This window comes from Salmo salar, chromosome 27, assembly GCF_965601325.2.
Source record: "Salmo salar chromosome 27, fSalSal1, whole genome shotgun sequence".
Taxonomy (NCBI): Eukaryota; Metazoa; Chordata; class Actinopteri; order Salmoniformes; family Salmonidae; genus Salmo; species Salmo salar.
The window spans coordinates 26,195,421-26,219,991 of NC_138317.1; the positions used below are offsets into that span (position 1 = coordinate 26,195,421).

Genomic DNA, 24,571 nt, shown 5'->3' on the forward strand with positions numbered 1-24,571 from the left:
ACAGGACAGGTCAAAGTAAAATGGGCAATATGGATTGGACAATCACAACTGTTGTCCAGGTGGGGCAGAACATATAGGACCGGCCCTGTGGGGAGTGGAAGCGGGGAGCGCGAGGCATTCAGCAGAGACAAAAGAAACAGGACTAGGAGCGAATACAAATAAAATAACGGAATTACCGGGCAGAAATAAGAGTGAGAATAATACAATATCTACGTCCATGCTCTATAATGGTAGGCAGCTAGTGGTTAAATAATTAAAATACATTTGCATAAACTAAATAATGTATTACTTTGATTAGATTGCTCAATTTTGATGTAATATTCTAAAACTCTCAATTTAACCTTATGGCCATTTAAACCCCAATTTGGTTGTATGGCTGTGTTTATTAAGAGTGTGACAGTTTAAAAAAAGGACAGGCTTACATACTAATAGTTTCAGAGTAAAGACATGTATAACACACACAAACATTCAGCTTCAACAAGAACAGGAAACGGAAGAACAACATTTTTCCAGGAAGAACAAAACATTTTCAGTAGTAGTTTATTAAGAGAAATACAAAAGAATACAGGTGTTGGTTGTTGTGACTGGAAAATATAAACTCAAAATACTGTCTCATTATTAAATAAACAGAAGCATATAAAAGTACAGAGTACTGATCATTCACACAACGGAGCAGAACACACACGCTCGGATGTACACACACACACACACACACACACACACACACTACTGAATCTCTCCCATGTAGAGTCTCTTGTCACTGGCACCAGAGAGGACTGTGGGAAAGTAAAACAAATATTTAAAAAACTTTTAGAGAGAGAGACTAAGCACTCAATGGAAAGAGGGAGAGAGTGTGAATAGCCAGAGAGATATAAAGTCATCTCACCAATAGGCTCCTCAGGGTGGAAGGCGACCTCGTTGACTGACCCAGCATGGCCTGGCAGCTTGTACAGGATCCTACGAGACGTGGTGTCCCACACATATACAAACCTGGACATACACACAGCTTATAAAGGATCATAAAAGAGGGGATTGGTGCATTTATGTTGAGGTTTTGTACTGCGGAGAGTGTGTGTGTGCGCTCACCTGTCGGCTGAGCCTGCTGCAATCTTGCTGCCGTCAGAGGACCAGGAACACCTCAGAAGGTTCTGCAGACACAGCAATGCATTATAAACAAAACCTATACAGAGTGTATTAACATGCCATAACCATGCTATAGCAGGCCACTAGCCATAACCATGCTATAGCAGGCCACTAGCCATAACCATGCTATAGCAGGCCACTAGCCATAACCATGCTATAGCAGGCCACTAGCCATAACCATGCTATAGCAGGCCACTAGCCATAACCATGCTATAGCAGGCCACTAGCCATAACCATGCTATAGCAGGCCACTAGCCATAACCATGCTATAGCAGGCCACTAGCCATAACCATGCTATAGCAGGCCACTTGCCATAACCATGCTATAGCAGGCCACTAGCCATAACCATGCTATAGCAGGCCACTAGCCATAACCATGCTATAGCAGGCCACTAGCCATAACCATGCTATAGCAGGCCACTTGCCATAACCATGCTATAGCAGGCCACTAGCCATAACCATGCTATAGCAGGCCACTAGCCATAACCATGCTATAGCAGACCACTAGGCTTATCACACATGATATGAGCACAAATATTGACACTCACACTGAAAGTCTTTTGTCCAGTTCCAAAATCAAAACACTTGAACCTCATACTCTCTGGTCAAAGGTATTTTATTTACCTTCTCAAAGTTGTGAATGTTCCCCTGGAAGATCTTCACACACCTCTCCTTGGGAGCGAATGGACGGACGTCCCAAATACGCACTGCAGGACAACGAACACATTTGTACACATAATCAAGTACTGTAAACACACACAGTTGGCGATAGAAACACAAGCGTTGTGCTACACCCGACAACTGCTAGACACGTGTATGTGACCAATAAAAATTTGACTTGTAAACACACACACAATGCATCTCACACAAACACACATACCTTTAAATATGACCCACCCACTGACCTGTGTTGTCCATGGAGTTGGAGAGGAGGTAGGATCCCTCTGAGCTCAGGCTGAGTCCAGTCAGAGAATCACCATGACCATGCATACTGTAGACCAGCTTATTCTGCCTCAGGTCCCACACCTACACACACACAGGAGTTCATCACTGTATGACACAGTAGCCTTGCCTCCTGGTAGGATCCAGGCCCGTAGCCACAAAGAATCTCAGAGTTGGAGTGCTGATTTAGGATCTGTTCATATAATATTTTTCATTATGATCTAAAAGGCTAAACTAACCTTAGATCAGCACTCCTACTGAGATACTTTGTGGACATGGGCCCAGGTCTTTCTTTCACACTATCAAAACCCACACATGTACCTTGATGTCGTTGTCGATGCCTCCAGACAGGATCTGGTCGCTGGTGTCGTTGAATGTGACGGCCAACACCTGGTAGGTGTTCTGGAACGTATGGACCGCCCCCTTCTTACGGACGTCCCACAGCTACAACACACACACACACACTGTTAACAAACACAACAATATCCTAATTACGGCTGTCCTCCACTTACAACATTCAACCAACACTCAGAAAGGTTGTGCAGGGTAGGCTTTAGTTCCAGCTCAGTGTTAACACACCTGATTCAATAAATACACTGCTCATAAGAGAACTTGATCAGGTAATCAGGCATGTTAGTAGTGCTGGAATAGACCTAAAGGCAGCACACACAGTAGTTGTCTAGAACCAGGTTTGAAGAACACTGGCTGAATTAATGCAGTCTGTGGTAGGCATGGTTACCCTGACAGTTCCGTCGTCACTGCCGGTACAGACGAGCTGGGGTCCCCGTCGAGCAGGGTAGCAGGAGTTAACGAAGGAGGTGTGGCCTTTCAGACGCTTGATTCTCTCGCCCGTCTCACTGTCCCACACTCCCACTGTCTTATCTGTACTGGCACTGAACAGCAGGCTGCACACACACAGGTGGGGCGTTAAACACACGTGATATTGACCCAACAACGACATCACGTTTTTGCCGGACCTGAGCGTGTGTGTGTGTCAATGTATATCCTACCTGCCGTCTGTGTTGTAGTGAAGCTCCATCACAGCTCCACTGTGTCCCTTCAGGGTGGCAAAGTTATCACAGTCCCCATAAACATTCCACATCACTGTAGAGAGAGAGGGATAAGTTATCACAGTCCCCATACACATTCCACATCACTGTAGAGAGAGAGAGGGATAAGTTATCACAGTCCCCATACACATTCCACATCACTGTAGAGAGAGAGGGATAAGTTATCACAGTCCCCATAAACATTCCACATCACTGTAGAGAGAGAGGGATAAGTTATCACAGTCCCCATACACATTCCACATCACTGTAGAGAGAGAGGGATAAGTTATCACAGTCCCCATACACATTCCACATCACTGTAGAGAGAGAGAGGGATAAGTTATCACAGTCCCCATACACATTCCACATCACTGTAGAGAGAGAGAGGGATAAGTTATCACAGTCCCCATACACATTCCACATCACTGTAGAGAGAGAGAGGGATAAGTTATCACAGTCCCCATACACATTCCACATCACTGTAGAGAGAGAGAGGGATAAGTTATCACAGTCCCCATACACATTCCACATCACTGTAGAGAGAGAGAGGGATAAGTTATCACAGTCCCCATACACATTCCACATCACTGTAGAGAGAGAGAGGGATAAGTTATCACAGTCCCCATACACATTCCACATCACTGTAGAGAGAGAGAGGGATAAGTTATCACAGTCCCCATACACATTCCACATCACTGTAGAGAGAGAGAGGGATAAGTTATCACAGTCCCCATACACATTCCACATCACTGTAGAGAGAGAGAGGGATAAGTTATCACAGTCCCCATACACATTCCACATCACTGTAGAGAGAGAGAGGGATAAGTTATCACAGTCCCCATACACATTCCACATCACTGTAGAGAGAGAGAGGGATAAGTTATCACAGTCCCCATACACATTCCACATCACTGTAGAGAGAGAGAGGGATAAGTTATCACAGTCCCCATACACATTCCACATCACTGTAGAGAGAGAGAGGGATAAGTTATCACAGTCCCCATACACATTCCACATCACTGTAGAGAGAGAGGGATAAGTTATCACAGTCCCCATACACATTCCACATCACTGTAGAGAGAGAGGGATAAGTTATCACAGTCCCCATACACATTCCACATCACTGTAGAGAGAGAGAGGGATAAGTTATCACAGTCCCCATACACATTCCACATCACTGTAGAGAGAGAGAGGGATAAGTTATCACAGTCCCCATACACATTCCACATCACTGTAGAGAGAGAGAGGGATAAGTTATCACAGTCCCCATACACATTCCACATCACTGTAGAGAGAGAGAGGGATAAGTTATCACAGTCCCCATACACATTCCACATCACTGTAGAGAGAGAGAGGGATAAGTTATCACAGTCCCCATACACATTCCACATCACTGTAGAGAGAGAGGGATAAGTTATCACAGTCCCCATACACATTCCACATCACTGTAGAGAGAGAGGGATAAGTTATCACAGTCCCCATACACATTCCACATCACTGTAGAGAGAGAGGGATAAGTTATCACAGTCCCCATACACATTCCACATCACTGTAGAGAGAGAGGGATAAGTTATCACAGTCCCCATACACATTCCACATCACTGTAGAGAGAGAGGGATAAGTTATCACAGTCCCCATACACATTCCACATCACTGTAGAGAGAGAGGGATAAGTTATCACAGTCCCCATACACATTCCACATCACTGTAGAGAGAGAGGGATAAGTTATCACAGTCCCCATACACATTCCACATCACTGTAGAGAGAGAGAGGGATAAGTTATCACAGTCCCCATACACATTCCACATCACTGTAGAGAGAGAGGGATAAGTTATCACAGTCCCCATACACATTCCACATCACTGTAGAGAGAGAGGGATAAGTTATCACAGTCCCCATACACATTCCACATCACTGTAGAGAGAGAGAGGGATAAGTTATCACAGTCCCCATACACATTCCACATCACTGTAGAGAGAGAGGGATAAGTTATCACAGTCCCCATACACATTCCACATCACTGTAGAGAGAGGGAGATGGATGAGTGTCGCCAGTTAGGTCAAGTGAGCGAGAGTAGTGTGTGTGTGTGTGTGTGTGTGTGTGTGTGTGTGTGTGCACGCACGCACACACTGCCTTCTATTCAGACCCCTTGACTTTTTCCACATTGCTACGTTAGTCTTATTTCTAAAATGGATTAAATTTAAAAAATCCCTCAATCTCAACACAATACCCCATAATGACAAAGCAAAACCAGTTTTCTTTTTACATTTTAGCAAAACGTATTAAAAATAAAACACTGAAATATTACATTTACATAAACGTTCAGACTCTTTACACCTTTGGTAGCGATTGCAGACTCCAGTCTTCTTGGGTATGATGCTACAAGCTTGGCACACCTGTATTTAGAGAGTTTCTCCCATTTGTGACGACCCTCCCACTCGGTCTGCCGTATTCTCTCTCTTCTTCGCTCTCGTTTTCCGTAATAGGATGTAGGTGGGCGGAGCCGGGAGGGTGGTGAAATGTGTCCCGGGATAAATACACCTCTTCCCCATTCGTTGAAGAGACTCTCCATGCAGACACACTGTTTGATTTTGGTTGTTGCATTTCTTTTTTGTGTGTCCGTTTTGTTTGCGTTGGCACCTTTCAACACCCTTCATTATCACATCTATGCATGCAACCACTCACACTACATACACCAATGTTTATTGTATATAGGTTACTTGAGTTATTAAATATATTTTTGTTATTCCTTATCTCCACGGTCTCCCTTTTTGTTCCTGGCTTCAAGACGGTTCGTGACACATTCTTCTCTACAGATCCTCTCAAGCGGTCAGATTGGATGGGGAGCATTGCTGCACAGCTATTTTCAGGTCTCTACAGATATATTCGTTCGGGTTCTGGCTGGGCCACTCAATGACATTAAGACTTGTCCCGAAGCCACTCCTGCGTTGTCTTGGCTGTGTGCTTAGGGTCGTTGTCTGAGATCCTGAGCAGGTTTATCAAGAATTTCTCTGTAATTTGCTCCATTCATCTTTCCCTTGAGCCTGACTAGTCTCCCAGTGCCTACAGCTGAAAAACATCCCCACAGCATAATGCTGCCACCACCATGCTTCACTGTAGGGATGGTGCCAGGTTTCCTCCAGGCGTGACGCTTGGCATTCAGGCCAAAGAGCTCAATCTTGGTTTCAACAGACCAGAGAATCTTGTTTCTCGAGGTATGAGAGTCTTTAGGTGCCTTTTGGCAAACTTCAAGTGGGCTGTCATGTGCCTTTTACTGAGGAGTGGCTTCCGTCTTGCCACTCTACCATAAAGGCCTGATTGGTGGAGTGCTGCAGATATGGTTGTCCTTCTGGAAGGTTCTCCCATCTCCACAAAGGACCTCTATCAGAGTGACCATCGGGTTCTTGGTCACCAAAGCCCTTCTCCCCCAATTGCTCAGTTTGGCCGGGTGGCCAGAGTCTTGGAGGTTCCAAACTTCTTCAATTTAAGAATGATGGAGGCCACTGTGTTCTTGGGGACCTTCAATGCTGCAGAATGTTTTTGGTACCCTTCCCCAGATCGACACTATTCTGTCTCGGAGCTCTATGGACAATTCCTTCAACCTCATGGCTTGGTTTTTGCTCTGACATGAACTGTCAACTGTGGGACCTCATATAGACAGGTGTGTGCCTTTCCAAATCATGTCCAATCAATTGAATACTTATTTAACCTAGGCAAGTCAGTTAAGAACAAATTCTTATATACAATGACGGCTTACACCGGCCGATGCTGGGCCAATTGTGCGCCGCCCTATGGGACACACAATCCTGGTCGGTTGTGATACAGCCTGGAATCGAACCAGGGTCTGTAGTGATAGCTCTAGCACTTAGATACAGTGCCTTGCGCCACACAGGAGCCCCACACAGGAGCCACAGGTGGACTCTAATCAAGTTGTAGAAACATCAAGGTTGATCAATGGAAACAGGATGCACCTGAGCTCAATTTCAAGTCAGATAGGATCTGGAAACGTATGTACATTTATTATGTATTTCTGAAAAAAATGTATTTAATCAATTTCAGAATATGGCTGTAATGTAACAAAATAGGGGGAAAGTCAAGGGGTCTGAATACTTTCCAAATGCGCTGTGTGTGTGAGACACAAACAGTACCAGTCAAAAGTTGACACACCTACACATTCAAGGGTTTCTTTATTTTTCCTATTTTCTACATTGTAGAATAGGGAAGAGATCAAAACTATGAAATAACACATTGAATCATGTAGTAACCAAAAAGAAAAGTGTTAAACAAATCAAAATATATCACCACCCTTTGCCTTGATGACAGCTTTGCACACTCTTGGCATTCTCTCAACCAGCTTCATGAGGTAAGTCACCTGGAACGCGTTTCAATTAACAGGTGTGCCTTGTTAAAAGTTAATTTGTGGAATTTCTTTCCTTCTTAATACGTTTGAGCAAATCAGTTGTGTTGTGACAAGGTAGGGGTGATATACAGAAGATATCCCTATTTGGTAAAATACCAAGTCCATATCATGGCAAGAACAGCTCAAATATGCAAAGAGAAACAACAGTCCATCATTACTTTAAGACACGAAGATCAGTCAATCTGGAAATTTTCAAGAACTTTGAAAGTTTCCTCAACTGCAGTTGCAAAAACTATCAAGCGCTATGATGAAACTGGTTCTCATGAGGACCGCCATAGGAAAGGAAGACCCAGTGTTACCTCTGCTGCAGAGGATAAGTTCATTAGAGATACCAGCCTCAAATTGCAGCCAAAATAAATGCTTCACGGAGTTCAAGTAACAGACACATCTCAACATAAACTGTTCAGAGGAGACTGCGTGAATCAGGCCTTCATGGCCGAACTGCTGCAAATAAATGGATGAATGGATGATCTCTGCATGTGTGGTTCCCACCGTGAAGCATGGAGGAAGAGGTGTGATGCTGTGGGGATGCTTTATTTTGAATTCAAGGCACACTTAACCAGCATGGCTACCACAGCATTCTGCAGCAATACACCATCCCATCTGGTTCACACTTAGTGGGACTCTCATTTGTTTTTCAACAGAACAATGACCCAAAACACACCTCCAAGCTGTGTAAGGGCTATTCGACCAAGGAGAGTGATGGAGTGCTGTATCAGATGACCTGGCCTCCACAATCACCTGACCTCAACCCAATTGAGATGGTTTGGGATGAGTTGGACCGCAGAGTGAAGGAAAAGCAGCCAACAAGTGCTCAGTATATGTGGGAACTCCTTCAAGACTGTTGGAAAAGCATTCCTCATGAACCTGGTTGAGAGAATGCCAAGAATGTGCAAAGCTGTCATTGGCAAAGGGTGGCTACTTTGAATAATCTAAAATATATTTTGATTTGTTTAACACTTTGTTTGTTACTACATTATTCCATGTCTTATGTCATAGTTTTGATGTCTTCACTATTATTCTACAATGTAAAAAAAAAAAGAAAGAAAAACCCTTCAATGAGTAGGTGTGTCCAAACTTTTGACTGGTACTGTATGTATACACACACTTATATATATATAAAACTCACAAATGAGCCTGTCATAGCCAGAGGAGGCCAATGTGGCTCCATTGGGATGGAACTTGCAGCAGTAGACCTCTCCCTCATGGCCACACATCAGCATGATGGGAGCCTGCAAGCTGGAGCTGCGGGGAGGGCCCTGGAGAGGGGACATGTTAGATCATCATATCACAGACAGACAGACAGACAGACAGACAGACAGACAGGTAGACGCACACACTACTCTCAGAGCGTTGCTGTATGTGCATTGATCACTAACAATCCTGGTATCGATTAAACTAGCTGATAAAGTAAAACAATTCTACTTGCTATCAGAATAAGTTTTCTGCTAGCAGTACATGCATTGGATAGCCTTAACTAGTAAACAAGTCCATGTCTCAGTCACAGCTTATCAAAGCTGCAATTGAGGTGATTTTCCGGTTACTAGTTGAAAGACTGAAAACATTGGTAGTTAACAACTCTCTGAAGCTAACTAGCGAAATTGAACTTCCCCCTTGTTGTATTTCGATGTCCCCCTCCTTTCTTACCACGGCCACCAGTTGTTGCGACTGTGCCGCGGCGATCAGCTCCGTCCTGGGCCTCTTGACTCCACCGGCAGGAACCAAAGCCATGTCCCCCGGTCTCTTCTTTGGCTCAATCATGGTTTATTAACAACTCAATAAACACGATGGTGTATAACAGAAATCGACTTAAATGAATGAACTTCTTTCAACAAACCGCTTTCGACACAAGTACGAAGTGAAGAGCGGTCTGAAGTACGTCCGGTTCTCAGCGCGATTGATTGGTTCGCCGCTCCTCTGTTAACGTTGATTGGTTATCATTGTTGTTGACCATGGCCCGTGAACCGGAAGAAAACATCTGAAACAGACTACAAAAATAAATACTCGGCACACAAGGTAGCTATAATATATAATAATGTTTCTATAAACGTGTGTAGGTGCGGATTAAGATTTGATTGCTACATATCTCCCTATAAGAAGTGTATATACGTATATTTGCCCCTTGTCTAAAGTAGGGCAAGCTAACAACGCCAAGGCTACTAGCCATAGGCTTTATAAGGTCGCTAGCCTAGCCTAGCTAGCCCATCAATCTATCTAGTGCTTAAAAACAGGAAAAGGTAAAACGACTACATTTTGAATCAGTTTGCCACCCTCAGCAACATACTGCTTGTTGGCAAAGTTACTCTGGCTGCTTACAGTAGCTAGTTGACCCCAGAGTCAGCCATGTATTCTATACTGTATGCATAGCTATTTAACATATTGCCTAGTCAGACACTGTTCCAGCTGGCTGATAAACAGTGTCTTCCTCGCCATCTTTTTTCTTTTTCAAATCTTGTCTCATTGATTGAGACAAGTGGGTGTCCACCCCAAAGTGCTGCACGTCATGATGACACTCGTCAGTCTCGATCAATGAGAGAATATTTGAAATAGACAAGATGGCGGCGTACACATTGTTGGATTACATCATGGAGCAAAAAAATGATTATATTTAATAACAGAGCATTTTCTAAATTCAAACGAACCCCCTGCAACTAGACATGGATGTTTAAAAGACTTGGTGTCTTCCAAGTCAGGAACTAAGGAAGTATCGGCAAGTTAAGGTTGGTAGAACATTCTGTGCTAGCTAGTTAGCTCAGTGATTACTCAGAACAAGGCATTAAGAAGGAGGGAGGGTACACAGTTTCAAAGCAGAGTGCCAAAATACATAACCAGACGTATTCAGTGGGGTGCAACATTACAGAATGTTTAGATTGAGGTGTTGCACCCAGTCTCCACATGATGATCATCTCCTTACCTAACCCAGTTGTCCTCCTGTGTGTCTGCAGGGAGAGAGTTATACTGTGAGTCGCCATCATCATCATGGCAGACTTCGACCATGACCAGCAGGAGCCTGCAGGACTAGATGGCTTGCCAGCCATGTACAGTATTGTGAAGGGAGAGGTGGCTTCTGTACAGACCTACGGAGCCTTCATCAAGATTCCTGGCTACAGGAAGCAGGGTAGGCTTAAGGCATCAGCATGCTTCAGTTCGGCTGGCGCCTTGAACGAGTGTGCTCGCATGCTCCCTTAAAAGACCTTTGCTTGGAAAATGAGAAAAAAGCGGCAATAGTACTGTTTGTCCATTTTGAGACGCTGTAGCCAGTATACTTCCTCAAAAATAGTCAGAATTAATCTAACATAACTCAAGAAATCTGTCATTAATTTGGAGATCTTAGTCATGCAATTTTACATTTAATTAATGTTTGGTGCATTCTTTTCCCCCCCAAAAATGTGCATGAAAACCTGTTCTCTCATTGAATAACAACAAGGACTTTATTGAAGAGTTCCTACTGTTGACCAATCACTGACGAAGCGGCTTCAGCTGTCCTCGAGAAAAAACCCTTACCGAAGTCCAAGATGAACAGAAACGTCACAAAATGTTGCCATGATATATGCACAAACTCTTCCAAATTCTTTCTACCTCTTCCCTCTATCTCTCCCACTTTCTCTCTTCTCGCTCTCTCTCAGGGTTGGTCCATATCAGTGAGTTGTCAGCCTGTAGGGTTGAGAATGTTGCAGAAGTCGTCGACGTGGGAGAGCAGGTGTGGATCAAGGTCATCGGGAGAGAGGTAACACGCAGACACATACACGTAAATAAACTCCATCTCTCCCTAATGAGAAAATGGTTCCGAACATGGCCTTACCTCTCCCTCCCTCCATCTTTCACAGATGCGTGATGACAAGGTGAAGCTCTCCTTCTCAATGAAAGCTGTCAATCAAGGAACAGGGAAAGACCTGGACCCCAACAATGTCATAGCAGAGTATGTATTTGTGTCTGTCTGGGTGCACTGATACGATGATTGGCTATTGCTGTTGTTTTGAACTGTGTGTGTGTGTGTGGTGTGTGTGTGTGTGTGTGTGTGTGTGTGTGTGTGTGTGTGTGTGTGTAGGCAGGATGAGCGGAGGCGTAGACAGTTCAAAGATGGCACAGGACGGAGGATCACATTGGAGGCTGTACTCAACACCACCTGCAAGAAGTGTGGCTGCAAAGGTACAGCCACAACATTACTGCAACATGAACACTAGGGATGGGGGGGTTGAAATATTTTCACTATTCCAATAGTATCATGAATTTCTTGGATATTCAAAACCTGCGCGTACTATAGCTGCAGCTGTGAGCGAACAGACTGAGGAAGAGGGAGAGGCGCCAAGGCAACTCAGCTACAGCCATGACTAGCTAACTTGTAGCAGCCACAATATTATTTATCATCCCATTTAAGTGCCTGTCTTGACTGGAGTAGCCTAGAGAAGCTAGCTAGCTAAGCTAATTGAGGCCACATGCTGCGCTCTCTCCTCAACCCCATTCAGATAAAACAGCCTACCTGTTGGTTTCTCGTTGTAGCCTACTCCTTCTCATTTCGCAGACTTTAATTCTGTAATTTAATTCCATCTTGCGTTGCGTTAGTGAACTCACTCCACTTGCCACACATTGAGCCGCTTTGATTGGCTAACATAAACGACAAGCTACACGCGTGAAGGCTACCAGTCTTTTTATGGGCGTACCGTGCACGTCATAAAAACAACATTGAAAAGTTTGTTTTATTAAATGAATAATTTGAAATGTCCTTGTATGTAACAATGTCACATGGGTATTTTAATTCAGAAAAAAAACATTTTCAGTGTTATAATTGGCCTTTAATAAAATGTTATCACAAAAATGAATACTCACAAGTATTCAAATACTAATGTCCGTTCGGATATTCAAATAACCGTTCATATCCCTAATGAACACATTCTCTAGACAAACGGATTCAACTAATCCTGAAGACCTTCAATCAATCCTTGAATTATGTTTGTTTGGAACTGGACTGGAACAAAAGCCTCTACACACTGGCCCCTGTTGCTTACCTCTATCCTAATGTAGCGTATGATGTTTCTCTCTCTTTCTCTCTCTGGTCTCTTTGCTAAGGACTGTTTCTCTCTCTCTCATGTCTCTTTGCTAAGGACTGTTTCTCACTCTCTCATGTCTCTTTGCTAAGGACTGTTTATCTCTCTCTCTCTCTCTCTCTCATGTCTCTTTGCTAAGGACTGTTTCTCTCTCTCTCATGTCTCTTTGCTAAGGACTGTTTCTCTCTCTCTCTCTCTCTCTCTCATGTCTCTTTGCTAAGGACTGTTTCTCTCTCTCTCAGGTCACTTCGCTAAGGACTGTTTCTCTTTCTCTCTCAGGTCACTTCGCTAAGGACTGTTTCTCTCTCTCTCTCATGTCTCTTTGCTAAGGACTGTTTCTCTCTCTCTCAGGTCACTTCGCTAAGGACTGTTTCTCTTTCTCTCTCAGGTCACTTCGCTAAGGACTGTTTCTCTCTCTCTCTCATGTCTCTTTGCTAAGGACTGTTTCTCTCTCTCTCATGTCTCTTTGCTAAGGACTGTTTCTCACTCTCTCATGTCTCTTTGCTAAGGACTGTTTCTCTCTCTCTCTCTCTCTCTCTCATGTCTCTTTGCTAAGGACTGTTTATCTCTCTCTCATGTCTCTTTGCTAAGGACTGTTTCTCACTCTCTCATGTCTCTTTGCTAAGGACTGTTTATCTCTCTCTCTCTCTCTCTCTCTCAGGTCACTTCGCTAAGGACTGTTTATCTCTCTCTCTCTCTCTCTCTCTCAGGTCACTTCGCTAAGGACTGTTTATCTCTTTCTCTCAGGTCACTTCGCTAAGGACTGTTTATCTCTCTCTCTCTCTCTCATGTCTCTTTGCTAAGGACTGTTTCTCACTCTCTCAGGTCACTTCGCTAAGGACTGTTTATCTCTTTCTCTCAGGGCACTTTGCTAAGGACTGTTTCTCGGCCCCAGGCCTGCAGTATGATCTGATACCTGAGGAGGGCGATGATGAGCCACAGCAGCTACAGAAAGAACCTATCAACCCCAACCTCATCCCACTAGCAGTCCGCAAAACCCAACCTCCACAGGACTCACACAAGAAGAAGAAAAAGGAGAAAAAAGAGAGAAGGGTAAGGACCACAGTGACAGAACTCAAGGTTTTATATTCCTGTCTCCATGGTAAGGCTTGATTGGTGCCAGGGGTATTTATCAATAGTCTACAGTGGCTCTTTCTCCCTCTCTCACTTCAATGGGCTTTATTGGTATGAGAAACTTGTTGACATTGCCAAAGCAAGTGAAATAGATAATAAACAATTAAATATGAACAGTAAACATTACTCAAGTAAAAAAATAAATAGACATTTCAAATGTCATTATGGCTATAGACAGTGTTATAATGATGTGCAAATAGTTAAAGTACAATATGGGTTGTATTTACAATGGTGTTTGTTCTTCACTGGTTGCCCTTTTCTTGTGGCAACAGGTCACAAATCTTGCTGCTGTGATTGCACACTGTGGTATTTCACCCAATAGATGTGGGAGTTTATCAAAATTGGATTTGTTTTGGAATTATTTGTGGGTCTGTGTAATCTGAGGGAAATATTTGTCTCTAATATGGTCATACATTTGGCAGGAGGTCAGGAAGTGCAGCTCAGTTTCCACCTCATTTTGTGGGCAGTGTGCTCTCTCTTGAGAGCCAGGTCTGTCTTATCTCTCTCTCGTGCGAGGTATTTATCGCTCCTGTAAAATGTAACACTTGGGTTAACACCCCCTGGTGATCATGTCTCTCTGTCCTGAGAGAAGTTGCATCAGTGACGCATTGCAGAATAACCAACATTTTAAATCGATGATTCATGTAGTGATATGGATATAAAACTCTAGCAGTTTGATTGTTCTTTCTTGTCTTTCATTGCTTCTCTCTCCTCCCCTTTCCTCAGGAGAAGAAGGGGAAGAAGAAGAAGAGGAAGAGAGAGAGGAAGGAGTCCGAAAGTGACAGCAGCAGCAGTGGACCCAGTCAGGCCAAGAGAGGGCGCCATGACGACAAAGAGGACAGAAAGAAGAAGAAACACAAGAAACACAAGTCCCACAAACACATCTGAGACTGATCTGACGGACTGACACACATACATTGCACTAAACACACACAAATTGCACTGTAGACACACATACACACAGTTAAACTGTGAACACGGACATACACAGTGTAGACTTGGATGGACACACACACACAAGTTGACACAACAGTCAGAAGCCCCTCATAGCCCCTTGCCCCTACCGTCTGACACATGCAGATCCATAGAAACCTGATAGGTGTTAGCAATATGGCAGCTTCCCTGAGCCCATCGGAAAGTGAAGTATATATTGCACCTATCCAGTTCCCTCAGATCTACCTTTAACACTGAAGAGGTTAGTGTTGTTTTCAGGACAGGCCTACAGTATAGGTGTCTCAGATCCCACAACACCTGGAGTTAACATCTCAGGAACCAAATCAAAATGATATAAAGACGTTGTAATCTGTGCAGGCCTGTGCTGTGTTAGTAATATGTGTATCTAGAACCAGTCCACCTGTCCTCACTGGTCAGGTTAGACGCATGACATGCACTACATGACCAAAAGTATGTGGACACCTGCTCGTCGAACATCTCATTCCATAATCATGGGCATTGATATGGAGTTGGTCCCCCCTTTGCTGCTATAACAGCCTCCGCTCTTCTGGGAAGACTTTCCACTAGATGTTGGAACATTGCTGCGAGGACTTAGAGCCACAAGAGCATTAGTGAGGTCAGGCACTGATGTTGGGCGATTAGGCCTGGCTCGCAGTCGGCGTTCCAATTCATCCCAAAGATGTTCGATGGGGTTGAGGTCAGGGCTCTGTGCAGGCTAGTAAAGTTCTTCCACAACGATCTCGACAAACCATGCTGAAATAGAGTTGGAAGCACAGAATTGTCTAGATTTTCATTGAATGCTGTAGCGTTAAGATTTCCCTTCACTGGAACTAAGGGGCCTAGACCGAACCATAAACTGTCCCAGATCATTAATACTCCTCCACCAAACTTTACAGTTGGTACTATGCATTGGAGCAGGTAGCGTTCTTCTGGCATCCGCAAACCCCAGATTTGTCTGTCGGACTGCCAGATGGTGATGCGTGATTCATCACTCCAGAGAAGTCGTTTCCACTGCTCCAAAGTCCAATGATGGCGAGCTTTACACCACTCCAGCCGACACTTGGCATTACGCATGGTGATCTTTGGCCTGTGTGCGGCAGCTCGGCCATGGAAACCCATTTCATTAAGCTCCTGACAAACAGTTCTTGTGCTGACGTTGCTTCCAGAGGCAGTTTGGAACTCAGTAGTGAGTGTTGCAACCGAGGACAGATGATATTTACGCGCTAAGCGCTTCAGCACTCGGTGGTCCCATTCTGTGAGTTTGTGTGGCCTACCACTTCACGGCTGAGCCATTGTTGCTCCTAGACATTTCCACTTCACAATAACAGCACTTACAGTTGACCGGGGCAGCTCTAGCAGGGCAGAAATTTTACGAACTGACTTGTTAGGATGCCACCTTTCCATGACGGTGCCACGTTGAAATTCACTGAGCTCTTCAGTAAGGCCATTTTACTGCCAATGTTTGTCTATGGAGACTGCATGGCGGTGTGCTCGATTTTATACACCTGTCAGCAACGGGTGTGGCTGAAGTAGCCGAATCCACTTATTTGAAGGGGTGTCCACATACTTTTGTATATATAGCGTACATACATCAAAGCAACACACATAGGAAGTGGTAAAGCCGTAAAGAGGAAGAATATGTATTACAGGAGATTCCCTAAAAACACGCCACTTCGATACAGCTATGACCGGAAGTTACTTTTTCATAGCAGGTTAGGAGAATAAGGTTAAGGTTAGGAAAAGGGTTGGGGTTAGCAAAAATGCTCTCCTAAACTTCTACGAAAAGTCACTTCCGGTCATAGCTGTATGGAAGTGCTGTGTTTTTAGGGAGTCCCGGTCAAACATACAGGAACCTCATGCTTGAGATATCCTGTTGGTACACGCCCCTTATTGTGTGTGTACACGAGTACTCTGCAACCATGTCATCCAGTTCTTGAAGATGTGAGTGTGTGTGCGCACAGGAGTTTGTGTAACATGGTCCATATTCCTGTATGCAAACTATGAGGGTCTTTATTAAAGATTTGAACAGTCAATTATTTCATGGTCTGTATGGTCACAAACTGTTCATGAAGCAGAGCTTTGCTCCGGTCTGGCTTGGTCATTTATGGTAATGTTGATTTTGAATGGTTTTGTTAGAGTTGATCATTATGTTGTAGGGTTCATTTGAAGGGTTTTGTTAGAGTTGATCATTATGTTGTAGGGTTCATTTGAAGGGTTTTGTTAGAGTTGATCATTATGTTGTAGGGTTCATTTGAAGGGTTTTGTTAGAGTTGATCATTATGTTGTAGGGTGCATTTGCTCAACCCCCAGTCTGTTTGTTCCATGTTGTGGTCGTAGCATGTGTGCGTAGGGATCAGTGTGAGGTGTCCTGTGTTGCAGGTCCTCTGTCCCTGATTGGCACCCAGTCTGCAACACATGATACCAATCTACACAAGCCAGGAATTCGCCCAAATTAGAACACACACTCATAGCCCAGGACACACACGCACACCTACGCAGCCAGGCGCCAATCACAATTTCTGTTTACCTAGGAGGAGCCGATGGTGGCACACACTGAGGTTGGTCTATAATTATTCTCCTCGTGATGCTCTGTGTAAACCTAGTTAAGATGGAAACTTGTCGCTGGTTTGGAACTGCTATAATTGTACCAGAAGTCAACTCCCCTTCCCTGAGCTACACACACGGCCATAACTACTCAGAAATGGGTCAAAGTGGAAAGGCTTTTACTTGGTGTTGTGGCAACACACAAACTGCCTTGATCTGTCTGAGGAGCCATGTGCTGTTTCCACACAGCAGCCTCTGATCTCAGCTTGGCACAAAATGGCTGCCGTGCCTCACCCAGATGGATCCTACTGTAACACGTGATGAGCCATTTGGCACAAAATGGTTGCCACACAACTTTGGTAGATGAGGTGACTTTCCTCCTGGCCAGTGGCAAAATTCCTGTGGTTTCATGAAACTAGTGTGTAGGTGCAGTACTCAGTGTTATAACCAATGATTTATATATACACAATGGTTAATATACAACATTGGTTGTGACTGTTGTCATGGTGAGTGTGATTGACAGAGAAGCACTCGGGACGGTTTTAGAGAAAAAAAACAAGTGAAATTTATTCAGTGTTTCATACAGAAGAGAAACACTACAAAGAGAAGGACGGTACAACAGGAGGAGTCAGGGGTTCGGTCAGACGGGTTAGAGGTCGTTGTGGTGGGTGTCAGGGGTTCGGTCAGATGGGTTAGAGGTCGTTGTGGTGGGTGTCAGAGGTAGGGTCAGACGGGTTAGAGGTCGTTGTGGTGGGTGTCGGGTTCGGTCAGACGGGTTAGAGGTCGTTGTGGTGGGTGTCGGGTTCGGTCAGATGGGTTAGAGGTCGTTGTGGTGGGTGTCTGGGGTTCGGTCAGACGGGTTCGAGGTCGTTGTGGTGGGTGTAAGGGGTTCGGTCAGACGGGTTAGAGGTCGTTGTGGTGGGTGTCAGGGGTTCGGTCAGACGGGTTAGAGGTCGTTGTGGTGGGTGTCAGAGGTTCGGTCAGACGGGTTAGAGGTCGTTGTGGTGGGTGTCAGAGGTAGGGTCAGACGGGTTAGAGGTCGTTGTGGTGGGTGTCAGAGGTAGGGTCAGACGGGTTAGAGGTCGTTGTGGTGGGTGTCAGGGGTTCGGTCAGACGGGTTAGAGGTCGTTGTGGTGGGTGTCAGGGGTTCGGTCAGACGGGTTAGAGGTCGTTGTGGTGGGTGTCGGGTTCGGTCAGACGGGTTAGAGGTCATTGTGGTGGGTGTCAGGGGTTCGGTCAGACGGGTTAGAGGTCGTTGTGGTGGGTGTCAGAGGTAGGGTTATTTTTGGGGGGATGTTTTCACTCGGCCTTGACGTAGGAGCGTGTGGAGACGACGTCACCCAGAGTCAGAGTCTGTGGAGAAGAGAGGACAGTTAGATATACAATATACACATAGATTTATATATAGATTTTTTTTTATACATGCATATATACAGTGTGTGTATGTATATGCAGACGCTCCATAAATGTACACAAAAACACACTCAGTACTGACCAGTTCGAGGGCGTTGCCGCTGACTTCGCGAACCAGAGTGGTCTCCTTGCCGTCCCACTTTTGCACGTGAACCATCTTACCACCGTCTATCGTTATTAGGGACTAGAGAGAGCGAGAGAGATGTTATGAACACACACGTCACATACTATTGACTGGGGAAAACTGGAGAGAGGCGATAAGAAGATACAATCTACTACTTATTAAGTGATTTTGAGACTGTGGTGAATATGTGTGTAATTGCAGATAAAGAATGGATATGACTGCACTTTAAACAGAGTTAGCCTGCACTATATGACATGTGGCCACCTATTGAGAGTTGACTTGCGGCTACTAGACACACACACACACACACACACACACACAAAAGTAACTATTCCTCAACAATAAGACGTGTGTGTCTGTTCTCTTTTTCACTCAGATCACGCTTAGTAGCCTCTCTCTCTCTCTCTCTCTCTCTCTGATTCATGTAGCAGCTGTCTCCGGTCACAAAGCTACAACTCATCATCCTTGACCTCTTACCTTTGACCCCTCAACCCACCCAACATTTCAAGGCCTCTGGCTCTGTTTGTCTGTTTGAAATCATTTGCTCTTCTACTGAACCCTGCATGTCATGGCGGATACAACCATTACCTATAATCCAGCATACTTAACCTCTAGATCCTGACCTCTAGTCCCTGACCTCTCACCCCATTATAAGGATACATACTCATGACAACTCTTGCAATGTATTATAACTGCATCATAATGCATTATAGCTGTAAAGTATAACGTGTTAGCCATAAAAATTACTGTAAAGTGTTATCATTAAAAACATAGAGTTACAACACCCACCATAAAGTATGATTAATCATCAGCTAGACATCTAGGACAGTGTCTAAGCACTCCTGACTCCCTGGACTCATACTCACAAAGTGTCTCAGCATCCTGATCTAGGATCAGGTCCATCCTGTCCATATAGTCTTACTAATTATGATCTAAAAGGCTAAACTGATCCTATCTCAGCACTCTTAACCCTGACCTCTTACCTTGACTTTCCTGTCGTCAGCGGTGGTCTCGTCGAACTCTTCTCCTAGTTTGAAGGAGATCTCGGTGTTCTTGAAAGTGCTCTGTGTCTTCAGAGTGACTGTGTCTCCAGCTACCTCGATGATGGTGGTGGGCTTGGTCATACCGCCAACCTGGCGTGTCGCAAAGCCCACACCTGTCAATCAAAAACACGTCACAAGTTAACACTTCAGATTCCATCTAGATAAGAACATTATAGCCTACTATCTCATATCACATCTTGATTAGAAATACTACTACTGCTGCTGCCAATACAGCCCCACCCTTACTGTAGACATTCCATTCTGAAGAAAAAGGCAACGCACGCACCCATGCACAAAAACTCTTTTGGGGTTAATGATGTGTGACTGACTGTTTTCAAGCCCATAAAAACTCCTTGTGACTATAGTGTGACTATAGGTCCAAAATAAAAAGGTCCATACTAAGGGAAGTCTTTACACCAGACAGTGCACTGCATCACTTATTGATCTGTTCTGTTTGTGGAAACTGACTGCTGATCGGACTGATCTAACGGAATCTAATTCCCACTCTTCTCTCTATTTTCTGTGTTCTTTAAACATTCAGCCGAAGTCATCAGACCCAGCTGTGAGTGATCCATTCGAGAGCACTTTCCTTCTCCCCTGAACTGAAGTAATGTTTCTGTAGCAGCTGAGTTGATCTCCCAAGGCTAATAGTGACACAGTCACACAATCCATACAACAAACAGCTAGTTTGTGGCACCTGCCTGAGTGATCAGGAGAGTTGGTTGGGGGTCAATACTATGGTGACAAGAGCAGAGGGGTCGAAGCTAATAACCCCAGGGGTCAACGAACGGGTCACACACACACACACACTATGTTAATATTCAACCCCTCCTCACAACCTAGCCTCAAAAAAGGACCACTCTTTCAGAGAATTTCACCCCCTATGTGTGTGTGTATGTGCACAGCTCAGACTACGAGTTTCTCACAGTAGGGGCATTCCCCCGCCCCCATTCAAACAGAGAGAGCGAGAGAGACGGCAGCAAGATTTGTGACCTGTTACCACAAGAAAAGGGCAACCAGTGAAGAACAAACACCATCGTAAATACAACCCGTATATGTTTATTTATTTTCCCTTTTTTATTTAACTATTTGCACATCATTAAAACACGGTATATAGCCATAAGAGGACATTTGAAATATCTCTATTCCTTTGGAACTTTTTTGAATGTAATATTTACTGTTTCATTCGTAGTTTATTTAACTTTTGTTTATTATCTATTTCACTTGCTTTGGCAATGTAAACATGTTTCCAATGTAAATAAAGCCCTTTGAATTAAATTGAGTTTCCCCCTCACCCCCCTACCACTAGGTTGGTAAGGGGGTGTATCACAACCGGCCGTGATTGGAGTCCCATAGGGCGGCGCACAATTTGCCCAGCGTCGTCCAGGTTTGGCTGGTGTACGCCGTCTTTGTAAATAAGAACTGACTTGCCTAGTTAAATAAAGGTTAAATAAAAAAAAGTATTTAAAAAATGTAATAATAATACCAATTACCACTATCTCCATGTGGTGAACCACTGTCTTTCTTTATCTCCCTCTCTGGCTCTGTTCCTACTTCTCAATCTTTCATCCAACCTCCCTCACTCTCTCTCTCCCTCCCTCTCTCCTTCTGTCCCTTTCCCTCTCTTCGTTCTCTATTTGTGTGTGTCCAACACACACCCTGTTTTCCCATGCTTAGCATTAACAGCTGCATTATCCGTTTAAACACGCATGCTCTGCTACTTACACACACACACACATGCGAGCGCCCACACACCAGTGGAGGCTGCTGAGGGGAGGACGGCTCATTATAATGGCTGTAATGGAGTCAAACAGATGAAAACCAGGTGTTTGATTCCACACCGTTCCAGACATTATGATGAGCCGTCCTCCCTTCAGCAGCCTCCACTGCCACACACATATATCAGGGTGCACACAAATACACACACCTGCATGTGTGTGTATTTTTGGGCGTATATGTGTATTTGTGAGCTCATGTGTGTCACACACTCGTGTTCACAAACACACATCAGCACAAAAACACACATGTGGGTGCACACAAGCACACACCTTTAAGTATTCATGAACACTCACACCCTTCTCACAAGTGCACACATGCACCCACAGGGAGGCACACCCCATCCTTTACCATTACCATTACACTACAAACGCACACGCTGCTCACCCAGAGCCTTCATGTATTCATCAAAGTTCTTGCTGTCCTTCAGGTTCCATGTGCCTGCGAATGCCTCAGCCATGTTGTTAGCAGTGGTGTGGAGGAATGAGAGAGAGAGTGAGAGAGAGGGACAGAGAGACTGCTATGCTGCAATCCTACTGGTCGGTTTTATACCGGCTGTTTGTGATGTCATCACTCTGAGCGGGGAGAGGAGTGAAGGGGGAGGGAGAGGAGGTGGAGAGGAGACAGACAGACAGACAGACAGACAGACAGACAGACAGACAGACAGACAGACAGACAGACAGACAGACAGACAGACAGACAGACAGGAGGGGCAGGGGGATATTAAGGAGTCCAGCAGGAAGAATAAAAGACAGTCAAAAAAAGAGGAGAGGAGTGGGGGAGGGGAGAGTAGAAGAACATGTTGCTCCAGTCAGAAAGAGAGAGAACGAGGGGGGAAAGAGGGAGGAAGCGAGAGAGGGAGGGGGTGATGATTGATTTGGTGTGAAGGTCAGGGGGAACGACATGGACATTTTCTCTCTATTTCTCTCCTGTTTTCTACCTCTTTCTCTCTCTCGTTCTCTCTCCCCCATCTGACCGCCCTCTGGTCAACGACCTCACTCTAATTATTCACTCAACAGATAGAGACAAAGATAGAGAAAGAGTGTGTATGTGTTTGTGTGTGCGTGCGTGCGTGCGTGCACACGGGTGTGTGTGTGTGGTTACCAGCAACAGAGTGACACACTGACCAGGAGTCAGGACTTACCTCCCTAACTCTGTAATGTTAATGACTCTGTAAGGATATACAGTGGATTACAGTTGATATACAGTGGATGTACAAATGTACAGTATCAGTTTAAATATATCTAAATGCAGAGAGGTGGGGGTTCCTGAGACGGCAGAGGGGTAGAGGATATAGCAGCCTGGAGAGGAATGGGGGAGGGAGGGGTGGGAGGTAGATGGCTGAGGGTGGAAGAGGCAAGGGAGGTAGGTCCTGTTGATTTATGGGCCTTTGTGAATCAAACTGGTTTAGTTTATTCAGCAGTGAGGGGCTGTCTGCTGCCCGGGGGGCTTTTGGTTTGTAGTTGGCAGTGGTGGAAAAATACCCAATTTTCATACTTGAGTAAAAGTAAAGATACCTTAATAGAAAATGACTCAAGTAAAAGTGAGTCACCCAGTAAAATACAACTTAAGTAAAAGTCAAAAAGTAATTGGTTTTAATTATACTTAAGTGTCAAAAGTAAAAGTAAAGGTATAAATCATTTTTTATCCTTTATGTAAAGCAAATCAGACAGTGTCATTTTCTTTCTTTATTTACGGATAGCCAGTGGCATGCTCCAACACTCAGACATCATTTACAAACAAAGCATTCTGTTTAGTGAGTCCGCCAGATCAGAGGCAGTAGGGATGTTCTCTTGATAAGTGTGTGAATTAGACAATTTTCCTGTCCTGTTAATCATTCAAAATGTAAAGAGTACTTTTGGGTGTCAGGGAAAATGTATGGAGTAAAAAGTACATAATTTTCTTTAGGAATGTAGTGAAGTAAAAGTTGTAAAAAATATAAATAGTCAAGTAAAGTACAGATACAACAAAACACTACTTAAGTAGTACTTTCAAGTATTTCTACTTAACCACTGGTAGTTGGTGATGTGTTTTAGTCCTTTCCAGACAAACTGCTGCTCTAACCGGACTTTGTTGGGGATGGTGGGGTAAGTTGAGCCACCCTACTTTCTAGGAAACCATACACAAAATGTATCATTTGACCAAATATTTAAGAAGAGTTCCTCATTTCATGGAGTCTGTGAAGGAAGAAACCTCTGGAAAAACTGGTAAGTAATTAGGTCCAAAAAAACGATTTTCACCAAGACAAATTCATGTATTGTGCTAGAGATTTCATGATGCTTGTATCTACACTAAAGAAGACAAGTTGGGGTCTCTAGAAACTTCAATATGAGGTCCTAAACCTAACATCCTTGTAGCTGTGTGGGCTAATACAGTAAAAATGTTTGCATTGGAACGGAATATGGAAAAATATGACCTTGGCATTCCGTAATCAGAACCATCAACTTATACATTTTAAGTTTGTTCACAGACTATATTTAACACCAAGGAAACATTTTACGATGACATTGGCCCAAATTCCCAACTGTAGGCTCATTCCTTAATATGAAATGGGAGTGCCATGCAGTTAAATACTTCTGGGACAGTTACAAAATTCATTTTGAAGTGCATGAATGTAAACATTCAATGCTGGTAGTTGGAGGGGTAGAGCTGGGGGAATGGGGTGGGAGGTTGGAGGTAGACATGTCGGAGGGGTAGAGCTGGGGGAATGGGTGGGAGGTTGGAGGTAGACATGTTGGAGGGGTAGAGCTGGGGGAATGGGGTGGGAGGTTGGAGGTAGACATGTTGGAGGGGTAGAGCTGGGGGAATGGGGTGGGAGGTTGGAGGTAGACATGTTGGAGGGGTAGAGCTGGGGGAATGGGGTGGGAGGTTGGAGGTAGACATGTTGGAGGGGTAGAGCTGGGGGAATGGGGTGGGAGGTTGGAGGTAGACATGTTGGAGGGATAGAGCTGGGGGAATGGGGTGGGAGGTTGGGAGTGGAGTCA

The 24,571-nt window shown here is 44.4% G+C and overlaps 3 protein-coding genes across 5 annotated transcripts; 1 reads left to right on the forward strand and 2 right to left on the reverse strand.

Annotated features, from left to right (window-relative positions):
- Positions 1 to 524: 524 nt before the first annotated feature.
- Positions 525 to 9,459, reverse strand: snrnp40 (small nuclear ribonucleoprotein 40 (U5)). The gene is made up of 10 exons (XM_014178109.3): positions 9,202 to 9,459; positions 8,684 to 8,813; positions 3,095 to 3,188; positions 2,824 to 2,989; positions 2,406 to 2,528; positions 2,048 to 2,168; positions 1,767 to 1,849; positions 1,087 to 1,148; positions 887 to 990; positions 525 to 776 (listed from the first exon to the last, which is right to left on the reverse strand). The coding sequence occupies exons 1-10, from the start codon at positions 9,313 to 9,315 to the stop codon at positions 727 to 729; spliced, it is 1,047 nt and encodes a 348-aa protein (XP_014033584.1). The 5' UTR covers positions 9,316 to 9,459; the 3' UTR covers positions 525 to 726.
- A 19-nt stretch (positions 9,460 to 9,478) lies between these two features.
- On the forward strand, positions 9,479 to 16,720 carry zcchc17 (zinc finger, CCHC domain containing 17). 3 transcript variants are annotated; one of them, XM_014178110.3, is made up of 7 exons: positions 9,479 to 9,570; positions 10,500 to 10,672; positions 11,181 to 11,281; positions 11,382 to 11,473; positions 11,603 to 11,703; positions 13,462 to 13,652; positions 14,460 to 16,720. In XM_014178110.3, the coding sequence occupies exons 2-7, from the start codon at positions 10,534 to 10,536 to the stop codon at positions 14,619 to 14,621; spliced, it is 786 nt and encodes a 261-aa protein (XP_014033585.1). In that variant the 5' UTR covers positions 9,479 to 9,570; positions 10,500 to 10,533; the 3' UTR covers positions 14,622 to 16,720. The 3 variants fall into 3 exon arrangements, with proteins under 3 accessions (XP_014033585.1, XP_014033586.1, XP_014033587.1); XM_014178111.3 differs by lacking the exon at positions 9,479 to 9,570 and adding an exon at positions 10,204 to 10,274; XM_014178112.3 differs by lacking the exon at positions 9,479 to 9,570 and having other exon boundaries at positions 10,481 to 10,672.
- A 1,808-nt stretch (positions 16,721 to 18,528) lies between these two features.
- fabp3 (fatty acid binding protein 3, muscle and heart) lies at positions 18,529 to 22,047 on the reverse strand (the record flags this gene model as incomplete). Its single annotated transcript, NM_001123578.1, is given in 4 exon segments — positions 18,529 to 18,584; positions 18,727 to 18,828; positions 19,752 to 19,924; positions 21,975 to 22,047. Coding segments are annotated over 4 exon segments (402 nt in total).
- Between the last annotated feature and the right edge of the window lie 2,524 nt (positions 22,048 to 24,571).